The 25,117-nt window shown below is 40.0% G+C and overlaps 2 protein-coding genes and 1 pseudogene across 4 annotated transcripts in view; 1 reads left to right on the plus strand and 2 right to left on the minus strand.

Annotated features, from left to right (window-relative positions):
- CDC20B (cell division cycle 20B) overlaps window positions 1-5,244 on the plus strand; it is a 56,185-nt gene extending 50,941 nt beyond the window's left edge. For all 3 annotated transcript variants that reach the window (XM_007972514.3, XM_038010394.2, XM_038010395.2), the window contains one exon: window positions 3,903-5,244. In XM_007972514.3, the coding sequence (XP_007970705.3) occupies window positions 3,903-4,003 (101 nt within the window). In that variant the 3' untranslated portion in view covers window positions 4,004-5,244. The remainder of the gene's footprint in view (window positions 1-3,902) is intronic.
- Window positions 5,245-8,006: 2,762 nt separating this feature from the next.
- GZMA (granzyme A) lies at window positions 8,007-15,248 on the minus strand. The gene is made up of 5 exons (XM_007972527.2): window positions 15,142-15,248; window positions 12,303-12,447; window positions 10,354-10,495; window positions 9,891-10,160; window positions 8,007-8,238 (listed from the first exon to the last, which is right to left on the minus strand). Exons 1-5 carry the CDS (start codon window positions 15,209-15,211, stop codon window positions 8,077-8,079), a joined length of 789 nt encoding a protein of 262 aa, XP_007970718.1. The 5' UTR covers window positions 15,212-15,248; the 3' UTR covers window positions 8,007-8,076.
- An 8,419-nt stretch (window positions 15,249-23,667) lies between these two features.
- On the minus strand, window positions 23,668-24,431 carry LOC119628302 (succinate dehydrogenase [ubiquinone] cytochrome b small subunit, mitochondrial pseudogene; annotated as a pseudogene).
- Window positions 24,432-25,117: the final 686 nt, after the last annotated feature.

The raw sequence follows: 25,117 nt of genomic DNA on the forward strand, positions 1-25,117 counted from the left end.
GGATTTACTTACTCATTATTTATTTATGAAGCATCTATTATGTGGCAGGTACTTTCTAGGGTGCTGGGGATACACAGGTGAACAAGAGACAATGTCCTTGCCCTCAGGGAGCCCACACTTTTGTGAGAGGAGACATGCAGAAAACAAATATATACAATGTTAGGTGGTGATAATACCATAACTTTCTTTGGAGATTCTGAAAATGTTAACGGGCAACAACGAAACAGCCTTATCGGGTAGACTTCCTGCCTCTGTTGATGAGCCCGACCGGACCTCAGCCTCAGAATGACCTTTGTATTCTTCAGCTGTCACACTCTGTGGCCTGTATCAGAATACAGGCAACTCTTAGCAGAGCCATTTTGGTGATCAGGTGCAAGTGTAGGAAGAGCATGAGTCATATTTTTTTGCATACTTTAAATCAAAAGACATGCAATTCCCTGGACCTTTTCAGATTAGAGAAGTATTGTAAATCAAGCCTTAAAACCTAGTTCTTTACAAAACTAATTCCAGCAGCTAGGCAGGGCCTTCATCTAGGTGGGGGCATGCGATAGGATATTCAAATCAATTTTCTGATGCTTGGAATAAAGAATGTACTTATCAGGTGTATTTCCTTGTTTCTCTGGCCCTTACAAGTGATAAGTACTTTAGTTTTAACTCCTTGTGAACTTTTTCACTAATATTAGACAGAATTTCCAAGAGTGCATTTAACCTTTTCTCTTAAAATGCTTATAGTTGGAGACGAGGTTACTTTTGAGCTCTTAAAGACACTCATTTTCATCTCTAACCCATTAGTTCCTTCTACATACAGTATTTCTCAAAAGTGTTTAGCAGTTATACAAAACATGTATACAAAGTTGTTAATACAAAAACATGCCATGTGGTCAGTAAGTTTGGAAATTTGGGGTTAAGCTAGAACAGTTTTTTCTCTTTATTTTCTTTTTATTTATTTATTTTTGAGGCAGAGTCTCACTCCGTCGCCCCGGCTGAAGTTCAGTGGCACCATCTCGGCTCACTGCAACCTCCACCTCTCAAGTTCGAGTGATTCTTCTGCCTCAGCCTCCCTAGTAGCTGGGACTACAGGCGCCAACTACCACGCCTGGCTAATTTCTGTGTATTTTTAGCAGAGATGGGGTTTCACCATGTTAGCCAGGCTGGTCTCGAACTCCTGACCTTAGGTGATCCACCCACGTCGGCCTCCCAAAGTGCTGGGATTACAGATGTGAGCCACCGTGCCTGGCCAGCGTTTTCTTTCTTAAGGACCTTCCAAAGGCTTGGATGGATTATGGGTATTGTGCATCACCAAGAGAGGTGAGAGCATTCGTTGTTTCCCCAAACACACTTGGGAAATCTGTAGTGGGGGGCATCTTGAAGTACTTATTCCATGAACACACTGAGGGAGCACTGCTGTGTCCCCTGGTACTGCCTAGGTATTTAATTTTTATGGCTTTTGTTGTGAGGCTGTGTTTCCATTGTGGGTCAAGAACAGAGCCCTCGACATACACCTGATGATTGGGATCTGGATCAGTGTCTTCAAACAGGGGGTTATGATCATTGGATTATGAATGTAGTGAGTCAAGATCAGCAATAAAAAGTGAAATAGAATAGTATAGATGGGAAAATGGAAAATTAGGTAGTATTTTGTGAAACTTTTGTTATGGTTATGTAGTACATATATGTGTCTATATATGGGGTTGCTACATAAAACGTAGTTTTGGCTGTGGGTTGTGGTCACAAAGTTTGGAACAAAACTATTCTAGATTCTGGTCGCACCTTTACTAAGTTTTACCCTGTTAACCATAGTCTTGACTTTTTTTGGGAGAGAAAATTTCAGTTAAAGAGACCTCATCCACCTGACCACAGAAGAAAGGTAACTTATGATTATTCCCACCTATTAAAGAGTTGTAATTTTTAAGCTTTAAAATAGGAGTAGGTAGCTCTTTAGCTTGTAGGGTGAGATCTGGTCTTTGGCTTGGTTTCATCATTCCGTGTATCAATATGTGGTCTCATTTATGACTATAGTTGCAGAAATAAGACAACATTTTCATGCTTTCAGTGTCTGTATTCTTAGAACCTGGGAAAATAAACCCTAAAAAGGACCTTTGTCTGAGATAAAGAAGACATTTCCCACTATCTGGTAAATTAAGATTGTCACTGATAGGCGAGAAAAACTTCAAGAATGCCTTTGCATCCAATCCAAATGCCATTTTTCTAACAAATTCTAGAAGTACCTTTCCAATTTTTAAGTCGAGATAGTTTTCAGTACATGCTTTGGAAAAGATTGGGATTCCCCCCCACCGTTACTCCTTTTCCCTTTTTCTCTTCTTCATCACAACACAGAAGAGTGAAGACATATTTATTACCTATTATATTTATTGAATAGACTTTTCTTTCTTATTAATTTAAAAGCATTAGTGCAGCCTGGGCAACACGGTGAGACTCCATTTCTAGAAAAATTACAAAAATTAGCCGGACGTGGTGGCACACTCCCTATAGTCCCAGCTATTTGAGAGGCTGAGGTGGGAGGATCACTTGAGTCCAGGAGGTTGAGGCTGCAGTGAACTGTGTTTGTGCCACTACACTCCAGTCTGGGTGACAGAGTGAGACCCTGTCTCAAAATAAATAAATAAATAAATAAAAGCATTAGGGTAATGTTTTATTATATATTTATCCTCTTCTTTTTAAGAGGCTGGATCTTGCTATGTTGCCCAGGCTGGAGTGCAGTGGCTATTCACAGGCTTGATCATAGTGCACTGTAGCCTCAAACACCTTGCTTCAAGTGACCCTCCTGAGTAGCTGGGACTGCAGGCGTGTGCCACTGTGTCCATCTCCTGTATTTATCCTTTTAAAACAACTAAATCAAGTTGCTTTTCATTTATATGGTTTTATTGTTTTTTAAATAATAGACAGTGGTCTTCCATAAAAAAAGAGATTCTTTGGTCAGGGTTTGGTGTGTGGTCTGAATAGTCAGAGCGTTGAATTGGATCCTAGTTCTGGCTCTGCCATTAATTAGCTGTGTGACCTTTGGCAACCCATTTGGTATCCCCAAATCTTTCCCTCACCTATAAAAGGGGCCTGCATTGTCTTTATAAATGTAAACTTGCTGCTTCAGTTTATCTGATTAGTTTATTGAAAGCTGGGGCCCAGTGGGATACTTCTTGGGGAGGCCTGGGGTATGTGGCAGGGGCATAGCACTGGCATTCGTAGGAATGGGTGGATTAGAGACGACAGAACTAACAACAGTATAGGGCATGAAGGGTGTGGTAGGCTGATAAATGGTCTCCTAAAGGATATCCATGCTAAATCTCTGGAACCTCAGAATGGGACCTATTTAGAAATATTGCATTTGGAGATGTCATTAAGGATCTTGACATAAAATCATCCTGGATTATCCAGGTGGCCCTAAATCCAATGACAAGTACCCTTGTGAGAGACACACAGAGGAGAACAGACACACAGAAGAAGAGGTGATGTGGCCACAGAGGCAGAGCCTGGAGTGATGTGGCCACAGAGCAATTATTGCCCATAGCTGCGAGGCACAGAATCACCTCGAGAGCCTCCCTAGGGAGCACCGCCCCTGTGACCCCATGATTTCAGACTTCCCATCTCCAGAACTGTGAGAATCAATTTCTGTTGTTTTAAGCCACCCAGTGAGTGGTGATCTGTTATGGCAGCCACAGGACACTGATACAGGGGCAAGAGCACTGAGGGAGAAAACTGTCCCAGTCAGCCCTGACTGCTGTCTCCCAGCATGGCTCAGTTGGTGGCAGCTCTGAACCTGGTGGGTGTGAGAAAGCCCATTATCCTGGGATGGGACTCATGACCCCACCTCACTTTGCCTATAGTCCTGAGCAGCAGCCCATGTAACGTGGAGGAGTATGAACTGTCTTTCCCTTTTCCCCCAGGCCACAGGGGCAGAGTGCTGCACCTGGCTTTGAGTCCAGACCAGACCCGGGTGTTTTCTGCTGCAGCTGATGGGACGGCCTCTGTATGGAATTGCTACTAGCACCCAGCCCCTCTAGGTTTCAGTTTCCTTATTTCCAAGTGAAGATGATGATGTTGGCTATGTCTTCCCCATGGAGTTTTTATGAGTATCAAACAAGTTGAAATACTCTTCTTGATGTGAATGCCTGTTTTCCTGTTCTTTCTCAGATTGCTTTATTTGCTCTGCTTCCCAGAGATCGACTTCTTTCCTTCTCTGCTTTCCTCTTTCTGCCCCTCTTCCTCCCCCTTTTCTTCTTCCTCCCCTTCTTACCCCTTTCTAGAGATTCATTTTCACTACTTTATTCAGAATAACATCTACAGCAAAGAGTTCTACTTCTTTCCCATCTGACTTTTCTCCCTAGCTCCAAACCTCATATTTCTGATTGCCTCGGGATAGTTCCCTTTCGAGATTCTTTTCTGTCTTTAGCTCAATCTCAACACATTGAAAACACGACCCATTCACTTGAAAAACATTTATTAAAATCTCACTATATGCTAGGCAGTATGTTAAGCATGCATATTACTTTCTCTAAAAATCAGTTCTGTAGGAATCTCTTCTCCTCCTGATGGTCTCATCCTTATCCTGGTCCCCTACTCAGGGAACCTCCTGGTTCTTCTCTGTGCTTCCTTGGTTCACCCTTTGCTCTCTTTTCTTTTGTTTCACTTAGTCACATCCTGCGTGCCTGACAGCCAGTCTGCTGTAGTTGCCTTATAACTGTTTCTCTTGACTCCACACCACTGCTAGGTTAAACATCTAAAAGTCCCGTGCTGATCCTCTCAGTCTCCTGCTCGTAAACTCTCAAGGACACCCTATTGCCAAGCACCTTTGACCTCGGCCTCTGGAGTCCTGAGCCCAGGACTTGAAGTTAGATCTGTTCTTGCCTTGGCTCTGCCATAAATACACCCTGTAACCTTGGATGTGTTGCAACATCTGCAAGGATAGGAATTTGGATTTGATCACTGCTAAGGTTCCTTCAAACTTGATCAGTTCACTGTTCTGTCTTTTGAATGTTAATTCCCATTCATCTCCTATATTAAGACTTTGGTTAAGTCTTGTGATTTCCTGCCTTGTTGGAGCTTTTCTTCTAATCTGAATTCTTGCTTCTCTCTCCTTTTCCTTTACACACCCACACAAGTCCTAACCTCTCCAGGAAGTGTTTTGAAATGATGTTACCTGGGTTTGAGTTCTTGGCATTAGCCTGCATCATCTACTTGGTATTACTATACTATTACAGCTGTTAAAAAAAATCTTATTACTGTCTGAATCATTGGTTATTTTGGTTTTAACATCTTGAGGAGTTTAAATTGAAGGCTTGAGAGAGCATGCATTATATTTTTTGGTGCTCCTTAGTATGTTCTGCATATGACAGATAACAAATATTGGCTGATTATTATTTTTTTTTGCTTCGACATGACTTGTTTTTACTAATACATACCCATTCCCTATGCCCCCAAAATCGATACAACATAACAAAAACTTTGAGAATTCAAAAGTAGAATAGTATATACCAGAGGAGTTTAGGACTCTTCTGTTAAATTAGTGTTAATTTGTCAATATATATATTTATTTTCCCTGTTTTTAAAATTTAAATCTGTTTGGTAATGTTAGTAATTCTTGCCTTAGAAAATTTTAGGCCACTGAAAGCCATAGGTGTGATCGTTTTCTGCAATGCACACTCTTCTTTAATGGTTTTAATTTGATCTTCCTAATAAGCCAGGTATAAACTGTAAGAAAATGTTTAGAAGAAAATGAGCAAAATGATTAGACCGTTTCCAGTGTCCCCTGCTATTCTGTTGTGGATACTTCTGTTTTAATACTCTCACGACACTATGTCATGACCAAAGGCCACTTCTCTCAATTAATACTGGCATGTGAACAACAGGCTGTCATTTAAGAAAAATATTATATATCTGTTACTACGATTAGTTTTGTTGGGAAGTTTGGAATACGATTTTCATAAAGAAAAAGGTAAGCTTTCATATAGCACACAAAAGCCTGGGCTACAACTTATTTTTAAATTTTGAAATTAAAAATTTTTCATGGAGTAATAATTCACATATAGTAAAGCACATAAGTCTTAAGTTTATAGCTTGACGAGTTTTAAATTTGTGAATAAACAACTGTGCAACCACCATCTAGATCAAGATATGAACATGTCTAGTACCCTAAAGGGATCCCTCATGTCCACTCCTAGTTAGCACCTCCACATTTTTCTGACTCCTATCCCCATGGATTAGTTTTCCCTTATGCCAACTTTTAGATAAATGGAATCTCATCATGTGTATTCTTTTTTATCTCACTTTTCCTCAACATTAAATTTGTGTTGCATAAAACTGAAGTTTGTTCTTTTCATTGCTGTGTAATATTTTATTGTATGACTGTATAACAGTTGTTTATCCATTTTATTGTGTGTGGATATTTGAGTTATTTCTAGTTTTGACTTCCAAGAATAAAGCTGCTATGTACATTCCAGAACACATCTTTGGTGGATAAAAGCACTCATGCCTGTTTGGGATCTACCCAGGAGTGGAATTGCTAGGTCATAGGTTTATATATATGTTGAGTTTTAGTAGACACTGCCAATTTTCCTATGACGTTGTACTAATTTATACTTCTACCAGCAGTTAACAAGGGTTCCATACAACCGCTTTTTAAACAGAGTTCAAAATCTGTAGTACGTATTGACAGTAGGGAATATTCCATCCTCTTTTTGCAGTTAAAGTCCTAACTAGCAATGAGGGAATTGTAGCAAGTATTTAAAGTATCATCGTAGTTACTCTCTCAGAGCCTCTCTTTTATATAGTAGCACCAGGCCTCCTTTTCTAGTATAAAGGTTCATCCCTGGTTGCATATTACAATCACTGGGGAGCTCACATAAAGAATACTACATCCCGGGTCCCACCAAATACCAATTAAATCAAAATGTCTAGAGGTGGGACCTGGGCATTGGTAGTTTTAAAGAGCTTAGTGAGTCTAATGAACGACCATGGTTGAAAACCAATGTACTATTATTTTAGCCAGTCTTTAAGCTATGCTCCTTCCTTTGTTGTTGGTGTTTTTTTTTTGCACCTTCCTTTGTTTTAAGAGCCTGTCTCTTAGTGTTGCTGTATGTTATTGGTTTGAATATGTATTATGCATGTATATGTGTGTGTATATGTGTATATATATGTGTGTATGTGTATATATGTATATACATATGTAGATACACACATATATGTATATATTGAAATTTGTATTACATAATATATAATATACATATATAAAATTTATATTACTAAAGGGACTATAGAAATTGAAAGAATCTGTTCACATAATGACATCTTGAAGTGACTGCAGGCTGATGACTACCTACTAAATTCACTATGTTGAAAAAATATGATGAGGGCTTTTTCCAAAGAAAACTTTCTGGACACAAGTCAACACTCACTCTCTACTATGGGATGGCAGCCACTGTAACTCTCATGTTGATTGGATCTACCCAGTCTCAAGAACAAAGAGAACTGAGAAATCACCTAGGTACTCCAAGGCTTAAATGCAAGGCACTGAGAAAGAAGGCTGACTTTCTACTGTATAATTTTCTTGGCTGCCCAAGTACTGTATTTGTATGCCCTAGAATTTGGAAAATACTGTAAGGCATTGCTTGTTTCTTTTTCTCCCATAGACTCAGATTCTTGTGTATAGCATGAAAAGCAGTTGTTAATGTGGAACAATGCCCTATATTTCCTTTTCCAGACTGGCTGCAGACTGGCTGTTCCAGACTGGCTGTTTCTGTTTCCTGTGGAATTGTGGAGCCCTTTACTGCATTTGTTGTTAGACTTGATCTTAGGGTCATTCTTGCTGGATTCCACTGAGACAGAGAGATGAATAATTCAGGAAGCATTCCCATGTCACTTGACGCATAAATGACTCTGGTGACATTGATCACATAATCCCTCCCCCTTGCATTATCTACAAGGCTGCCGTATAACTCTGCTTCACTTTGCTGGTGCAGATCTGCCTACTAAGTTTACAAGAAAGAAACAGGTACAGTCATGCAAATTGATTTTATTTGTGAAAGCATTAAGAAGCCACAGAAAATGAAATGAAACAGTTATTTAAACTGTCCCCTTGATAGTCATAATTATCCAGCTGAGGTATTTCTTTGAGAGAAGAATATAGACACCAGGCCCACGAGGGTCTCCACATCTATTTTTACGGCCAAAGGAAGTGACCCCTCGGAAAACACCGTTGCACAACAAAGGGCTTCCAGAATCTCCCTGGAGGAAAACAAGAGGGGTCAGTGTTCAGCATTACCACTAGTGAAATGGAAGAAATTCTGTAGCATTTAATATGAGTTAAGACCAACTTTGACCTCACTGAAGATAGTGCTGAAAAATTAAAACATTTGGAAATATTTTAGTATTTTTGAATTGGTTCACTTGGTTTATTTATGAGCCAGTGAAAATCAAAATGAAACTTGCACATGTTATCAGCTAATTTTGAGACTGTTGCTCTGCTTTTGGAAAGGAAAGTCTCCTGTTTGTCATTTTCTCAAAATGCTTAATAACTCAAGCGGCAAAATAGTCAAATGCAGATGGTACATTGAAGCAAAGAATAAAAACTATGTTTTCTGGTTCTTCTAGCAGATAATTGCCTTCCAAAAGAAACAAAACCAAATCAGTCCCTTTCAGGCAAAAGTGGGCCTTATAGAGATACGAAATAAAGAACCATGTTAGAACCCGGGATCCTCCCTGGACAGGAATAGTTCCCCTGCCTGTTACAGTAATGGCATTTGCAGAATTAGTCCTTTAGGTTTAATTCATCAATAGCCAATTTCGGGGTGTTGAGAGAACAGGGAAGGATTGCCAAGCTTCAGTGGTGGCGGGTGGCTGGTGGGATGGGAACTAACATCTTAGTATGCTGCCGTGGCCTTAGGATGCTGCATGTGGGTTCCAAAAGCATGTGGGTTCCAAAAGCTTGTGGTTTCCAAAAGCATGAAGGTTCTGGGTTCCTGGAAGCCCAGCGTGGTGGACGAGGGAGGGAATGGGGGAACTAGGGCAGAGAAGAGAAAGTGGACAGGTACTAAAGACAAATTTTCTTTTCCTGGGATTTGACTAGCTTTGGTTCTGAAGGCAAGACATAGATCTAGGGAAGGACAGAGACCTTTGGATTTCTCAATCTCTGGTAACTCCCAAACCATGCCTACTGCATACCCTTCTTCAGGTAAGACTCTGTAAGGTCTTTGGGACAAATGAGAAATGCAAGCTAGTATTCAGTTTAAAAATCTGTAAAATGTTTCTTCTATTCTCGTCTTTAAGCATGGCCCTGTCCCACCCCTTCTCAGGGGGTTCTAGGATGGAAGCTTACACATTTTCTGGTATGAGTCATGCTTTGAACATTGAACAGCATGTTTACTGGGGATTAAACTAAGCTCTGGGAAGCTATAGGGTCTGGCTGGAAATATTGATCCAGGCTTGACAGACATTTCAGACACGCCGATGTTAAATGGCAGAGGAACGTAGTGGAGAAGGAGAGGGAATGTACTGAAATGGGGAAAGTGTACTGAATGGCCCTGAGGAACCTTGACTTCAACTCTTCTTTTTTTTTTTTTTTTTTTTTTGTTGTATATCTTCAAGTTTAGATCTCTGTATGTTAATATGAGACCAAACATTGCTTCTTAGTAATTTTTGTAAGAAGTCAAAAATATGTAGTGCACCCCATGCACTAGCAGTGAGCTTCTTATTTTTGATTAATGACTCACTTGAGATGAGCACATTCATGTATTTGACTGGGGTTTTATTAAACTTATTTCAAGAAACTCTAGGATCCTGTAGAAGCCAGTGCCATGACAAAACAAAGCATGACGTTACATTTTCTCTGTCTGCATGACTTACTTCAATAGCTAAATGTGGGATCTTATTTTACTTACATCGCACGAGTCTTTTCCACCTCGGGGGCTTCCGGCACAAACCATATTCATTCCAATCACAGGGTTAAAATTATAGTGTTTTGGATCATTGCAGATTTTTCTGTCTATGATGGTGATATTGACTTCTCTCAGCGTATCGGACTGAGATGCACTATTGTGAATCCTCCCCCACCCTGCAACTTGGCACATGGTTCCTGGTTTCACGTCATCCCCCTTTTTAGGCAGATGAAGGATAGTCACATATTTGTTAATTTTTGCTTTTTCTGTTAGCTGTTGGAAGAAAAACATAAAGTGTTAATGGGATAAGATAAATATTTACATTTTAACTTAAATTATAGTCCAAATTTTCAGGATCCTCTTTATGTGAGTTGTTACAACAGGGGCACCAAGGAAATGTTTTCATGTTGGTGGCCAGATTGTAGAAGGTTCTATGACTTTTGAGAAGACAATCAAAGACACGTACCTGTAAAAGTTTAAGATCACCTTCGTGTGTGGCTGGGTCATAGCATGGATAGGGAAACTCTTTCTTAACACGCATTATCTGTTTTTCTCGCTCTTTCCTGGTTATTGAGTGAGCCCCAAGAATGACCTGGTACCTTTTGTCCCTGAGAACAGATACAACATTATTTACTGGATTTATTCTTTGTATTAGCAATTGAGCATATATGCTGATCAGTTTCATTGTCCCATTTGTAAGTATGGAGGTGGGGAGACTTCTTTGTGGCTCAGAAAGAAAATATGTGCTTTAAAAAATAAAATAATATTTATGAATAAAAGAATGTTTATGAATTCATCGTCATCATCATCACCAACTTGTTTATAAAAAGGTAAACTAGGTTCATTGAAAAACAAGAGAATTCCATGGCAGCAAAGCCAAGCCTTGTGCTTGTCTGCCCCTCTACCCCTGCCTTATTTAGCTGTGATGGAGAATTACTTATTAGCTGTGATGGGAAGCAAAGATCTTAGTAGTCCAGGGACGAAGCAAAAAGCAGCCAATAGTTGTAAAGTAATGTAATGAAGGGGTCTTTTTAAGAAAACAACAAACTCAAATGGGAAAACTTTCAGAAACAGATTGCCCCATGGAGGACCCTATTTGCATGGCATTGTGTTGAAGGGATGGTGGTCTGAAGGAGGGGTTCAGGAGTCTTTTTTTTCTCTTAAAGATTCACTTTGGTTATCAAAATCAAAATGCTTTCTGATGAACTGATGGTTAAGGCTATCATCATTCACAACCTAGTATAAACTACACCAACCAGATTATGCACACTGCCTCTTTTCCATTACATCAGCTGAGATTAGTCTCACTTAAACGATCACATGTACCCCCAACATATGTGCAGCTATTATATGTCAATAAAAAGTAAATAATAAAAAATAAAAGAAAAAGACCTTAGAACAGTGCTTTCCAGTAGAGCATATTTTTATGATGAAATGTTCTATTTATCTGCACTAGCCACATGTGGCTACTGAGGACTTGAAATGTGGCTAGTGCGATTGAGGAACTAATTTGATATTTTATTTAACTTTAATTGATTGAAATTTACATAGCTACCTCTAACTAGTGGCTATCATATTGAATGGCCTAGGTTTACAGGCTTGATTTACAGAGTAGGAAAAGACAAGGCCTGGGAAGAGGTTGAATGTAGCGGTTGACAGGAGTGAAGAGGTGGCCAAAGATGTGACAGGAATTCACCGAGGCATACAAGAAGGCATTGGACACAAGCTTTCTGTACTTGATGGTTGCACCCAGGGCTCTGAGGGGGCACTGAAAGTTTCACCCTTCCATGCTGAGGCTAATTGTACCTGGGCATGCAGTTATGACAGAAGCAAAGCTCTGCAGCACCTGTACCCAATGGCTTAGTGGAGATCTACAGAAAGAGCTTGTGGATGCTGCTTCCTCATTGCCTGATTCTTTGTGGCAAGTCTGGGCTTAACTTCCTTTTAGGCTTAAGCAAGTGCCTAAAGACTTAAGCGACATGAAGATACATGTGAACCTCCCATGGCTTTAGTGGGATCTACTATTTATTTTATTTTATTTTATTTATTTTATTTTATTTTGAGATGGAGTCTCACTCTTGTTGCCTAGACTGGAGTGCAATGGTGCGATCTCGGCTCACTGCAACCTCCGTCTCCTAGGTTCAAGCAATTCTCCTGCCTCAGCCTCCAAAGTAGCTGGGATTACAGACATGCACCACCATGCCTGGCTAATTTTGTATTTTTAGTAGAGATGGGGTTTCACCATGTTGGCCAGGCTAGTCTCAAACTCCTGACCTCATGTGATCCACCTGCCTTGGCCTCCCAAAGTGCTGGGATTACAGGTGTGAGCCACTGTGCCTGGTCTGCTCTTTTTATTAATGTTTCCCCAAATTAGAGTATCTTTACAAACTTTTTAAAAAAATCCCAGGCACTTACGAGTTACAGTGAGCTGCAGTCAACACCCAGTCTTCTGCAATCAAAGCCCCAGCACAGATGGTTTTTCCGTTAAGACTAAGTAGGACCATGTAGGGTCTTGAATGAGGAGTTACTTCATTTCCTCCAATAATTTCTTCACAGATATCTGTTCAATGGAAAAAGACAAATCAGATTGGTGTTCAACCCCAAAGAGCTCTACACAAAGTCATGTTTCTAAGACCAGCCATACTTTTTGCACTCAGAGAGGAAGTCTGGTTGAGAGCATTTCCCCTTGTTTTTACTCTATGTAGACCTGCAGACATCTGATACAAATCCTATTCCTGTTGGACTTTAGGTTCCTGCTCTTCCACACATAGAAGCCAGGCCATTGACTGTTCCAGGATCATTAGGCTAGATGTCACAAACCAGCAACCTCAGGCCCCAGGGCAGAAAGCTCTGCCTTGGTCTTTACCATCAACAGTTGCTGCAGGAGATGCCAGTGGTAGTGACAACCTCAAGTGCTTCCACCCTTTTTGGCTAAGTATTAATTTTGGGGAAATAGATAAGACTTTTAGAAGCCTCATAACTTCCCTTTTAACCCCAAGCCATTGCAAAAACACAGCTTATGAACCAATATTAGCATCATTTGGCTGTGACCCTACCCCTCAGTCCTTTGGTCATTATGAGAGTTTTGGTTATTAAATTGCACTGTTCTCACTCATAAGTTAAGAAAATAACATCGATTACACCTCCCTTTCAATCTCTAGACCAAACCATGTGGTTTAATCTAAGGTATTTTCCACTGAGATATGGAAGAGAGGAGAGAAGATACTATATGCCGAGAATTCTGCCTAAGTGACATTTCCTTGATGGTGATAGTGTAGAAGTAGAGACCCATTGTTAGGGAACAGTGAGAGCTAAACACAAGGCAAATCATACATGCTGATAGATAGAGCACCTTATGTCTTAGTGATACACTCTGAGCTCTCCACCTCCTGCACCAGATGTTCTTGGATTCTCCCAAAATACTTTTGCTGAGACTCATGGTTTCTTGAATAGGGCACAGTGCCTCTTGTTCCATAATTAGGACTAAGTCATTGCCAAATTCACAGGCAAGTATTAATGGCAGCTATAGAAGCCTTTCATAAGATTTTATGAGGGTGAGAGCAAGGAGGAGAGTGACCACAAGAAATGTGGCTAGTGTGATTTGAAAAAGCAGAGGTCTCTGCTTTTAAAAAGGGAACTGGGAGGAAGAAATTCTAGACTCTAGAAATAAAAGGGTAAAGAGCTTATAGAAACAAGAGAACTTCACCCAATCCCAGTTTTCCTAGAATGATTCATGTACAGATAGATTTCAACCGTGCCTTGCTTTGCTGTGTCTGTTCCTTATATGGGCCCACACTGCCCTGTCTGAACACAGGAAACAAAGAGGAGCACAGCAGTTTGCTTTTGTTGTTTCCTTTGAAGAAAAGATATGGCTGGATTTATCTGCCCTGTTTTTTTCTGTATGGAGAATTTAACATGCCTGAATATAGTCATACTACGCCCTGCTTATAACATAGCCAACCTTTGTCTCAAATGCCCTGCAGTCTTGTTATTTTTATATTTCTTCTGTATCTTTTTTTTTTTTTTCGGGGGTACAGAGTCACCAGGCTGGAGTGCAGTGGTGCGATCTCAGCTCATTGCAACCTCTGACTCTCTGGTTCAAGCAATTCTCCTGCCTCAGCCTCCCGAGTAGCTGGGATTACAGGCATGCACCACCATGCCCAGCTAATTTTTGTGTTTTTAGTGGAGACAAGGTTTCACCATGTTGGCCAAGATGGTCTCGATCTCTTGACCTTGTGAACCACCCGCCTTAGCCTCCCAAAGTCTTCTCATATTTAGGTGCATGATAAACCAGAGTTCTTTGGGAATTCCTGGCGAGGTAGGTTATTACATAAGTCCCTGCCTCCAAAAGCTGATGAATCATGGGAAAAACCATGGCTGGCTCCATATTGCTACAGCTCGAGTGTAGTCCTCACTTCCTAGTGGGTTCTTCAAGGGAAATCTGGAGCTCCCCAAGAGCTGTCACCCTTTCAGTGGTGATACCATGAATTATACAGCATTTTAACCCATGCATGCGCAACTCATGCAAAAGCAGAAATATTGATTACCATTTGGTAGACAAAAAGTTAGCTTAATAAAAAATATTATAGCACTCCCAAAGGGTTAACGAGGGAACTGGCCTAATGTCTTAATGTATTGCCAAAGAGTCTCTAGACCTGAGAAATAAGTATAAAAATTCTAATAATTCCTGATTCACTTTTGGTGTCTAGGTCAGATTTGTCTTAGTTTTCTTTAAATGATCTATGCATTTTCTGCAGCAGGAAAGGCTGAGTTGACTAACTTGCCACTATTCCTTTCCTGGAAGGTACTATTTGTTTTACTAACACGAGAGTTTTGTTCACTCATTTTTACATTGTCTTTTTTGGCAGTTTTAAAGTTACAAATTGGCAGCAATAAGCATTGGTGGTTCTGCTATCTTTTGCAAAATAATCGTGAGAAGAAAAGATGTTTTTTTCTTCTAAAATACAGAAATATTTAAAATCCAAGAAAGAATGCTATTTAAAAAAAAATAGAGACAGGGTCTCACTATGTTGCCCTGCCTGGACTCAAACTCCTGCGCTCATGCGATCCTTCCACCTCAGCCTTCCTAGTAGCTGGGACTACAGGCATGTGCCATTGTGCCTGGCTAAACATTTTAAGGCTTGGGGGAAAACATCTTCTTTCAGTATAGGAAGGTAATATTACCAAAAGTTCATTAAAAGTCTGCTCCATTTTGCTTCGTGGTCATAATGGAAATGAGAAGAATCAGTCTTACCTTCAGGAATTAGCACAAGAAAAACGACAACTGAGAGAGAGGATGCCAGAAATCTGTAGGAGTTCCTCATTGTGACTGCTGTCCCACATCAATCAACCTGAAAATCTGTTTTCAGTTCTTAACTGCCTCCATCTATATACTGAGAGTAAAAAGGATGTGGTTTCCTTTCTTTTTTTTTTTTTTCAAATTTCTAAGTTTAGCATTAGGAAACCAAATCCAAATAAGTGAGAATGGTGGATGATGGCTCACTGTCAGCAGGCATGTTTTCCTTTGCTAGGACTGTTGAGGGGGGCGCTGGAATTCTACAAGGTGGGAGGGGGGCAAGGGACCTTGTTGCCATCAGAGTACACCAGGGAAGACTGTAAAGTGTCTCAGCTAAGATTTTGAAGATGCTTTCATCATCTGCAATATTATCTACAGTATCCATGAATGGAAACTCTTGAAGACCTAAATTAGAGTTTTAATAAAAGTCCTCAAAATTGGTCACCAATCAAACTTCTTTCTAGCTATCTCCTTGGGTTATATAAGAATTAGCAGACCAAGTGCAAGGTGAGGACAGGAGGGAGATTTATTTACATAGAGGCTCCTGCCTGGATTTTCCTTCCCCACTTTGTGGTGAGTGTTTATTGTGCTCCTATCTGGTCTGTGGCAGGTGTGGGGACATGGGCTGGAGGGGGTAGGGGCTCTTGGCCCTTTCCAGCTCTCTGACTGTGCGTTCCTGATTGTCTAGTTTCACAACTTTAGATACTGAAAGTATCTCTGAGTTTCCCTCCCACCCTCCTTTCCTGCCTTTCTTTCTTTCTTTCTTCTGAACAGGTTTAGCTGAGAAAAGAAGTGGGAGTCATTTTTGTTCCAATGTTGGGGAATGTCTCGCTCTAAGAAGAGTCAACTTCAGTCCCTGGAGGAACAGTATGCAGTGTGCTTTCTATCAGAAATGAGTCCAGCTCTCTTTCTGAGCTGAGGATGTGGTCTCCAATACAATACAAATGGTCAGATGTGCTGTCAGGATGTTGGGTACTGAACCAACCATCCCCATAGTTAACACTCTGATGACTTCAAACCTAGTGGTTACTTCTTTAGAAATCAAGTGACTTTAGAAGGGAGCCCTGCTGAGACCCCTCTGTTTCTTTTTCTCAGATATTACAGGTGTATCAAAGGTTCATCATTTTCTGTAATAGCAATAAGGTACCCTGCTACTGGGTGAGTAATTTTAGTGCAGACCTAAAAAAGTCAAATTGTAATTAACTACACCTACTGAAAAATTCTTAAAGAAAACATTGACAATTTTGTTTATTTTTATGTGAATGGTTGCTCTTCTTCCATTTATGTTGACTTCTAACAACTTTATGAGACATAATTCACACACCATAAAGGTCACCCATTTAGAGTGTATGAGTCAATGGATTTTAGTATATTTGCAGAGTCGTGCAGCCATCACCATAATCTAATTCTAGAACATCTTCATTATCCCCGAAGAAGCCTTGTATCCATTAGCAGTCACTCTCTTTAGGCAACCTGCAATCTATGTCTCTATGGAATTTGCCTATTCTGGACATTTCTTATAAATGAACCATACAGTATGTGGTCTTTTGTGACTGACTGTGTTCTCTTAGCATAATGCTTTTGAGTTTCATCTACAGCATAACATGTATCAGTACTTCATTCCTTTTTATTACCAGATAATCCGTTATATGGATATAGCACATTTTATTTGTCCATTCATTGGTTGATGGACATTTGGGTTGTTTCCCCTTTTTAGCTATTATGAATAATGCTTCTGTGAACATTTATGTACAAATCTTTATGTGGACATATGTTCTGATTTCTGTTGGGTCTATACCTAAGAGTGGAATTGCTTGGTCATGTGGTAACTGTATATTTAACATTTTGAGAAACTTCTAAACTGTTTTCCAAAGTGGCTGTATCAATTTGTATTTCCACCAACAATGTACAAAGGTTCTAATTTCTCTACATCATTTCAATATATTTTAAAAAAATAATCACTATTTTAGTGGGTGTGAAATAGCATCTCATTGTGGTTTTGACTTGTATTTCCCTAATGATGAATGATGTTGAGTTTCTTTTCATGTGCCTACTTGCCACTCATATATCTTCTTTGGCAAAATGTCTATTCAAATTATTTGCTCTTTTTTTTTTTTTTTTTTTTTTTTTTTTTTGAGACGGAGTCTCGCTCTGTCGCCCAGGCTGGAGTGCAGTGGCCGGATCTCGGCTCACTGCAAGCTCCGCCTCCCGGGTTCACGCCATTCTCCTGCCTCAGCCTCCCAAGTAGCTGGGACTACAGACGCCCACCATCTCGCCCGGCTATTTTTTTGTATTTTTTACTAGAGATGGGGTTTCACCGGGTTAGCCAGGAAATTGTGTTATTTGTCTTTTTATTATTGAGGTATAAGTGTCCTTTAAACATTCTGGATACGAATTTGTTATCAGACATATGATTTGCAAATATTTTCTCCAAGTCTGTGGGTTGTCTTTTTTTTCTTGATGATGTCTTTCGAAGCACAAAAGTTTCTAATTTTAATGACTTACAACTTAATCTTTTTAATCCCTTTTGCCTTTGGTGTGATGTCTAATAAATTATTAACTAATCCAACATCATAAAGATTTACTCCTACATTTTCTTCTAAGATTGTTATAGTTCTATTTTGTTTTTACCTTTAGGCCTTTTTTTAAAGTTAAATTTCTCATATAGTTTGAGTTAATTTTTGTGTATGGCTGATGTGGGGTCCAACTTCATTCTTTTGCATGTGAATATTCAGCTGTCCAGCATTATCTTTTGAAAAGACTATTCTTTCCCTGTGGAATTGCCTTGGCCCCTTTGTTGAAAATTAAAGGTTGGAGTTTATTTCTGGCCTCTCAGTTCTATAATATATATGCATATGTCTATGCCAGTACCACACTGTCTTGATTACTGAAGCTTTGTAGAAACTTTTGAAATGGAATGGTTTGAGTCCACCAACTTTGTTCTAATAATTTTTTCCAAGAATGTTTTAGCTGTGAAATATGAATGTTAACAATTATGTATGCAGTGATTTCTTTACATTCTTGGGAAAAATTTTAATTTATTGTAATGTGAATGAGCCGTTGCAATGTCATAAGCCAGCAGTTCTCAAAGTATGGTCTGTGGACTCCTAGGGGGTCCTGAGACAAGTCGTGAGGTCAAAACTATTTTCATAACAACACCAAGATACTGCTTTCTCCCGCCAAACCCCACCATGTGTCGACATTTACACCGACTGTACAAAGGCAATGAAGGGTAAAACTTTGGGTGCCTTAGTGGGAATCAGAGCAGTAACACCAAACTGTGCTAGTAGTCATCGTATTCTTCATTGTCAGGCACTTTCAAAAGAAAAAACTGGAACAAAACACAGTTTTACGCAAGAATGTCCTTGACGAAGCAGGAAAAGCAGTCAAATAATTTAAATTTAATAATCTTGATCATGTTGTAAATGTCTTTTTAATATTCACTGTGGTATGGAAAGTATGCAAAGCATGCATAAGGCACTTGGGCTGTACAAGGGCTGTCTTGAGGAAAAGCACTAGAGCAATTGAGTTGCGAACTGATCTGTCTCTTTTCTTGGAATACTGTTTTTACTTGAAAGAATGCTGATGAAGAATGATTACTCGGACATGGACATTTGGTGGACATTTTCTCAAATGTGAATGAAATGAACCCGATACCTTAAATAAGTTAACTGATAATTTTTGTTGCTAATGATACAATTAGAGCTTTCAAGAGAAAGAATTTTGGGGAAACGTGTCTGCTGTCATAAGCTTGATCTCTTTCCAACACTTAAAGATTTTCCTGATGAGATGGTGGTAGTATTAACAAATATGACTTTTAAATATTGTGTAGTGAAATGTGTCAACATTTGGAAAATCTGCATAATTCAGTGAATTGAGAGTTTCCAAAAGGGCAATGTGTGCTGTTACACGCATTTGGTTTTGAATTTGCTGTGCTCTTTCCAAGGCACCAGAGTGGTGAATCAGCTATTGAGAAAAATGGCTGGAATCATATTAATTAATTGATTAATTACACAGACATTTATTGAATGCCTATTAGATGCCTGGTGTAATGCTAGATGCCAAGGATAAGAAGCAAAGGGTATCATTTGCTACTCTGGTAGTCATCTATTTCTTGACATAGCAGTAGTTAAGGAGGTGTGTTCACTGTGATAATTCATGGAAAAATAAAATGTGTGCAAGGGGGAGGGAAACTGCCTGCTTAAGGCATAGACTTTCAGAGCTGGTAGAGTTATGGGGGTTTATAATTTATTCATTCATTTTGTAAAAATATTTATTAAACACCTAGATACTGGGAATACATCAGTGAGCAAAACGGACAAAAATCTCTGCCCTTATGGAACTTACATTCTAGTGGGAGGAGACAGAATTAAGTAATAATTATCAATATGATAAATAAGATATATAATATATTAGAAAATGATATAAAAAAGTTGACGGTTAGAGGTAGGGAGTGTGAATTGGGTATGCATGCATTGTGAGAAGTGGCACTTTAGCAAAGACTTGAAGGAGGGTGAGGGTGTTAGCCATGAAGATATCTGGAAAAGGGCTGGAAGACTAGTGTAGTTCGAGAGAAGTGAGTGAGGGAAGCACAGAAGGAAATGAGTTTAGAAAAATAGTGGGGGACAAAACTGTGAGGGCCTGTGGGTCACTGTATGGACTCTTCCCCTTACCTTAAGTGAGATAAGGAGTCATGTAGGTCATGAGAGGGGGAGTGACATGATCTAATGTGCTTAAATGGGATCACTTTGGTGACTGTGGGGAACAGACTGAACAGGAACCAGGATGGAAGTTGGAAGATTAGGAGGAAATTGCAGTGATTCAGGCTGGAGAGGATGGTGGCTTGGATCTGTGGGGCAGTGGGAGGTGGGTAAATTCTGATCTATTTTGAAATTAAGACAGGTAGAAATCTCTTGCAGATTTGGTGTGCAGTATCCAAGAGAGGAGTCAAAAAAGACTTCAGAATTTTTGATCTGAGCTACTGGGAAGGTGGAGTTGCCATGAAATAAAATGAGGACGTCTGGAGCTGAAGCAGGTGTGGAGGGGAAGATGGAGAGGATGGGTTGTGTCTGAGACGTCTGCTAGACATGTGAACAGAGCTATAGAGTAAGGTGGCTGGATTAGGGAGATGCCTGAGCTACAAACATGGATTGGGAATCATCAGCATGTAGATGGCACACTGTCTGTAGAGTCAGAGAGCCTAACCCCCACTGAGAAAGGAGTGAGTGTGGATGGAGAAGAATTTCCCAGGACCTATCGGAGGGTCACCCTATCTTGAAAGTGGAGGAGAAGAGGAGCGACCATCAATGGCCACTGAGGAGGAGAGACCTGTGAGGTGGGAGTGAGGCCAGGAGACTGTGGTGTCTTGGAAACCAGTGAAGTCAGTGCCACCAAGAGGAGGAGAGTCCACTGGTGCCACATGCTGCTGAGAAGGTAAGTGAAAAGGGATGAGAATGGACCATCGGATTTCACAAGGCTAACAAGGTAACAAGGTGGAGGTCTTTGCAAGAGTCATTTCTTAGAGTGTGCGGCAAAAACCATATTAAAGTTGAAGAGAACAGGAGAGAAATTTGAGTGAAGACATCTCATTGGAGGAATTCTGATGAAAAGAAAAGCAGAGAAATGGGGAAATGCCTGGAGAGAGAAATCTTTTTCTTTTTTAGATGAGAAGAAAAATGCATGTTTGTGTGTTTTGTCATTTACAAGTGTGTGGGATTGTACCTTGCATACAAATGGTAGCCTGTCTGAAAAGAAATCATTAATGAGAGCTTCCACTCTACATGATTAGCTGAGACTGAATCACAACACTTATTATCTACCCATGGCAAAAGATATCTCTTGAGAAAAAGTTCTTTGATTCAGCGACCATTTGCTTTATTCAGAATTTGAAGATGGTTACTTTTGTGTTTCCTGTTAAAAGAAAGTCAATCCAGGAAAGGCCAGCATATCCTTTACTCTTTCAAACAGAGTTCCAAAATGTCTGTGGCCCTTAGAATTTAGAGTTCAGTGTTCTATTCATGTAGGAGTGTGGGGAGAGATGAAGGGGGATTTATACTTCTCACCATATACTTCTATATATTTTAATTTTTTACAAAAAATTCAATAATAAACATAATGAGAAAAGTCTAGTGTGTATTTTAGATGTTTGGAAAATTTGAAGTTTGAGGCTAGGAATAGTTCAGGACAATTGCATCATTTATTAATTATAAGTGGACTAAAGTATCATATGCCAGCAGGCCTCAGTTCAGCCAGCATGTTGATGTGCATTTTGCCTTAGCTAGTCGATTTATACATCCAAGCCCTGAACTTAGTTCTGTTATTATTAATAAATTGTGATACATAACAAAGAAAAATGGCTTCTTTTACCAGCTACCATTTATGTCTCATCTTTTTCTCTGGAAGAGCTGAATTATAAAAAACTCACTCTCTAACACGTCTGACTGATTTATCCAATTTAATTCATCAAACATTACTTGAGGGCCCACCATGTGCCAGGCAGTGTGCCCAGCACTGTCAATACCGAGGGAACAAGGACATGATTGCTGCCCTTGAAGCATTTGAAGTCTAGCAGAAGACAAGAAGAACACCACAGATAATGAGGACACCTGCTTCAGATTCTGATAACATGGAGCAGAACAAGAATATACCACATTAAGAAAGTAATTGGAGAAAAGATAGATAATATTTCATACTCCCAGCAGCCATCACAATTAGCCCCTGAGATCAGCCCTATATTTAAACAAACTTATACACATTCTGGATTTCTGACTAGAATGGCCACAGACTTCACAACAGCCTGGTAGAAAGATCATTGGTCTGCAAGGCAGACACCGGCTCCATCACTAAAACATTTAAGATCTTGAGCAGGGAATTAGTTTGTGCCTCCATTTTCACACCTGTTAACTGAGAACAGTGACACATAGGGTGTAAAATGAAATGGTCTCAGAATTTGAAGTCAAGAATTGTCCATCCTCCAACTTCACACCTCCTAGGATGGGTATCATCAAAAAACAGAAAATAACAAGTGGTGGTGAGGATGTGGAGAAACTGAAACCCTCATCCACTACTGGTGGGGATGTGAAGTGGTGCAGCCACTGTGGACAACAGTGCACAATGGTTAAACATAGGGTTTCCATATGACCAAGCAATTTTAGCCTGCATTAGGCCATTCTTGCATTGCTATAAAGAAATACCTGAGACTGGGCAATTTATAAAGAAAAGAGACTTCATTGACTCACAGTTCTGCAGGCTGTACAAGCATGGCACCAGCATCAGCTAGGCTTCTGGAGAGGCCTCAGGGAGCTTTTACTCCTGGTGGAAGGTGAAGTGGGAGCAGGTACATCACATGGTGAGAGTGGGAGTGAGGTTGGGGGGAGGTGCCACACATTTGAATATGTAGTGTATATGCCATTCAGTTGTGAATTGGTGGGACGCATGTAACAGCTTATCAACGTGGAGACACTGGTATTTGATAGCCTCTTAAGGAAAATTTGCTTCCAAATTTTAAGCTGGAAAGTCACTGGAATAACTTTTACAATACATGGCCTTTTATATTTCTGGTATGTATGTTAAGAACTGTGTACAAATTGAAATGTCTGTATTGATCCTCGGCCAATAAAATCTCAATTATGAAAGAAAAATGTGAATTTACTTCTTCCCATGAATTATCTTCATCTTTTATTTTTTAATTATACATTTTTTTTTCAAAATTATTTTCATAGAATACATTTTCACATTAGAGATTCCCATAGTGTGAACGTAATGATTTATTACTTATGGTTTTATATTTGTGGACGGATTGTTTTAGAACAAGTAGAACAAATTTGAGGATTAAGTCTCAGTTTATACTTTGTAATAGTTTGATACATCTACAAGGGGAACCTTGCCCTTAAATGGAATCTCTCTATATTCAGAAGTACTCTAAGCTATTTTTCTTAAGATTTAGAAATTCATAATGTGAGATGTCAGCATTTCCTAATTTTAAAATTTTCCTAGTATATGCAACCATCAGTAGGTGGTATCTACTGAATAGAGAAGGAAGTTTAAAAAAATTAAACACTATCTAAGTTTCTGCAAAGTTTTTATTCATGAATTAACAGTATTTCCCTTTGTCCACTACTCCCAGGGCAAATACAGAAGTCTGATCATATATTAATAGTAATAAAGCTGGATTCTCTTTAAGAGATTGATAAATTAAAAGGCTCATATATCATGTTTTGTTACACTATGAGTCTTTTGAGAAGCTGGGAGGCAACCCCATTAACTCACCAGAATACAGAACTCAGTCTCACAACTTCTTAGACAAAATTCCTCTCAAACCTTTTCCTTAAAGATTAAAATCTGAAAATAATCTTGTGATTAAGAGAAGAAGGCTGTCCACCAATGGACTCATCTGCTATTTCTTCCTGATTGTGAGTTGAACGGCATGACAACACAGAGGAAAAGAAGCATACATCAATTCTTCAAAGTATTAAGTCAGAAAGGTCAGAGCTTCCACAGCATGGCAACAGTTTTGCAGATGTCCACATCGTGATGGTTGAAATAGCAAAGCCCAGCAAAGTTTAAAACTGAAATTGCCAAAAGCCCTGCCTTGGCAGCTTTCTGCCAAACGTCCCTATGAACATAGTAACAACTTGTTCAAAGCCCCAGTGACCATGAAGAGTGAGGGTTGCAGCCAGGGAGTAGTCCATCGCAGAGCAAGGATTCAAATAAGCAGCCAGAAGCCGACCCAGGAGCAAAACACTGACAACCCTTTCACTAGTCCAGTGGAGACATGCAGTCTTGGAACCAGAATGGTGGCTCAGTGACAAGTGAATGTGCTGCACTCCACACCAGTCTGGTGTAGGTCGGTCCTGAAGAAATGCTGAGATATGAGCAGGTCTGAACACTGGGGTTTGCAGCAACAGAGCTCGGCTTCCTTGGGCACTGCAAAGGGCACTCAGCCTCCAGAGAACCGCCATCTCATTCCTGAGGGCTCAAGGACACCCACCAACCCCTGTCTTCACTCTTTCCTCCCTTCCTCCCTTCCTCCCTTCCTCCCTTCCTCCCTTCCTCCCTTCCTCCCTTCCTCCCTTCCTCCCTTCCTCCCTTCCTCCCTTCCTCCCTTCCTCCCTTCCTTCCTTCCTTCCTTCCTTCCTTCCTTCCTTCCTTCCTTCCTTCCTTCCTTCCTTCCTTCCTTCCTTTTTAATTATACTTTAAGACCTAGGGTACATGTGCACCATGTACAGGTTTGTTACATAGGTATACATGGGCCATGTTGGTTTGCTGTACCCATCAACTTGTTATCTACATTAGGTATTTCTCCTAATGCTATCCCTTCCCTAGCTCCCCACCCCATGACAGGCCCCGGTGTTTGATGATCCCCTCCCTGTGTCCATGTGTTTTAATTGTTCAACTCCCACTTATGAGTGAGAACATGTGGTGTTTGGTTTTCTGTCCTTATGATATTTTGCTGAGAATGATGGTTTCTAGCTTCATCCATGTCCCTGCAAAGGACATGAAATCCTTTCTTAATGGCTGCATAGTATTCCATGGTGTATATGTGCCACATTTTCCAGTCTATCATAGATGGACATTTGGGTTGGTTCCAAGTCTTTGCTATTGTGAATTGTGCCACAGTAAACATACGTGTACATGTGTCTTTATAGTAGCATGATTTATAACCCTTTTGGTATATAATCCTTTTGGTAATCCAGTAATGGGATTGCTGGGTCAAATGGTATTTCTAGTTCTAGATCCTTGAGGAATTGCCACACTGTCTTCCACAATGGTTGAACTAATTTACACTCCCACCAACAGTGTAAAAGTGTTCCTATTTCTCCAAATCCTCTCCAGCATCTGTTGTTTCCTGACTTTTTAATGATCGCCATTCTAAATGGTATGAGATGGTATCTCATTGTGGTTTTGATTTGCATTTCTCTGATGGCCAGTGATG

Source organism: Chlorocebus sabaeus, chromosome 4, assembly GCF_047675955.1.
Source record: "Chlorocebus sabaeus isolate Y175 chromosome 4, mChlSab1.0.hap1, whole genome shotgun sequence".
In the NCBI taxonomy this organism is placed as follows: Eukaryota; Metazoa; Chordata; class Mammalia; order Primates; family Cercopithecidae; genus Chlorocebus; species Chlorocebus sabaeus.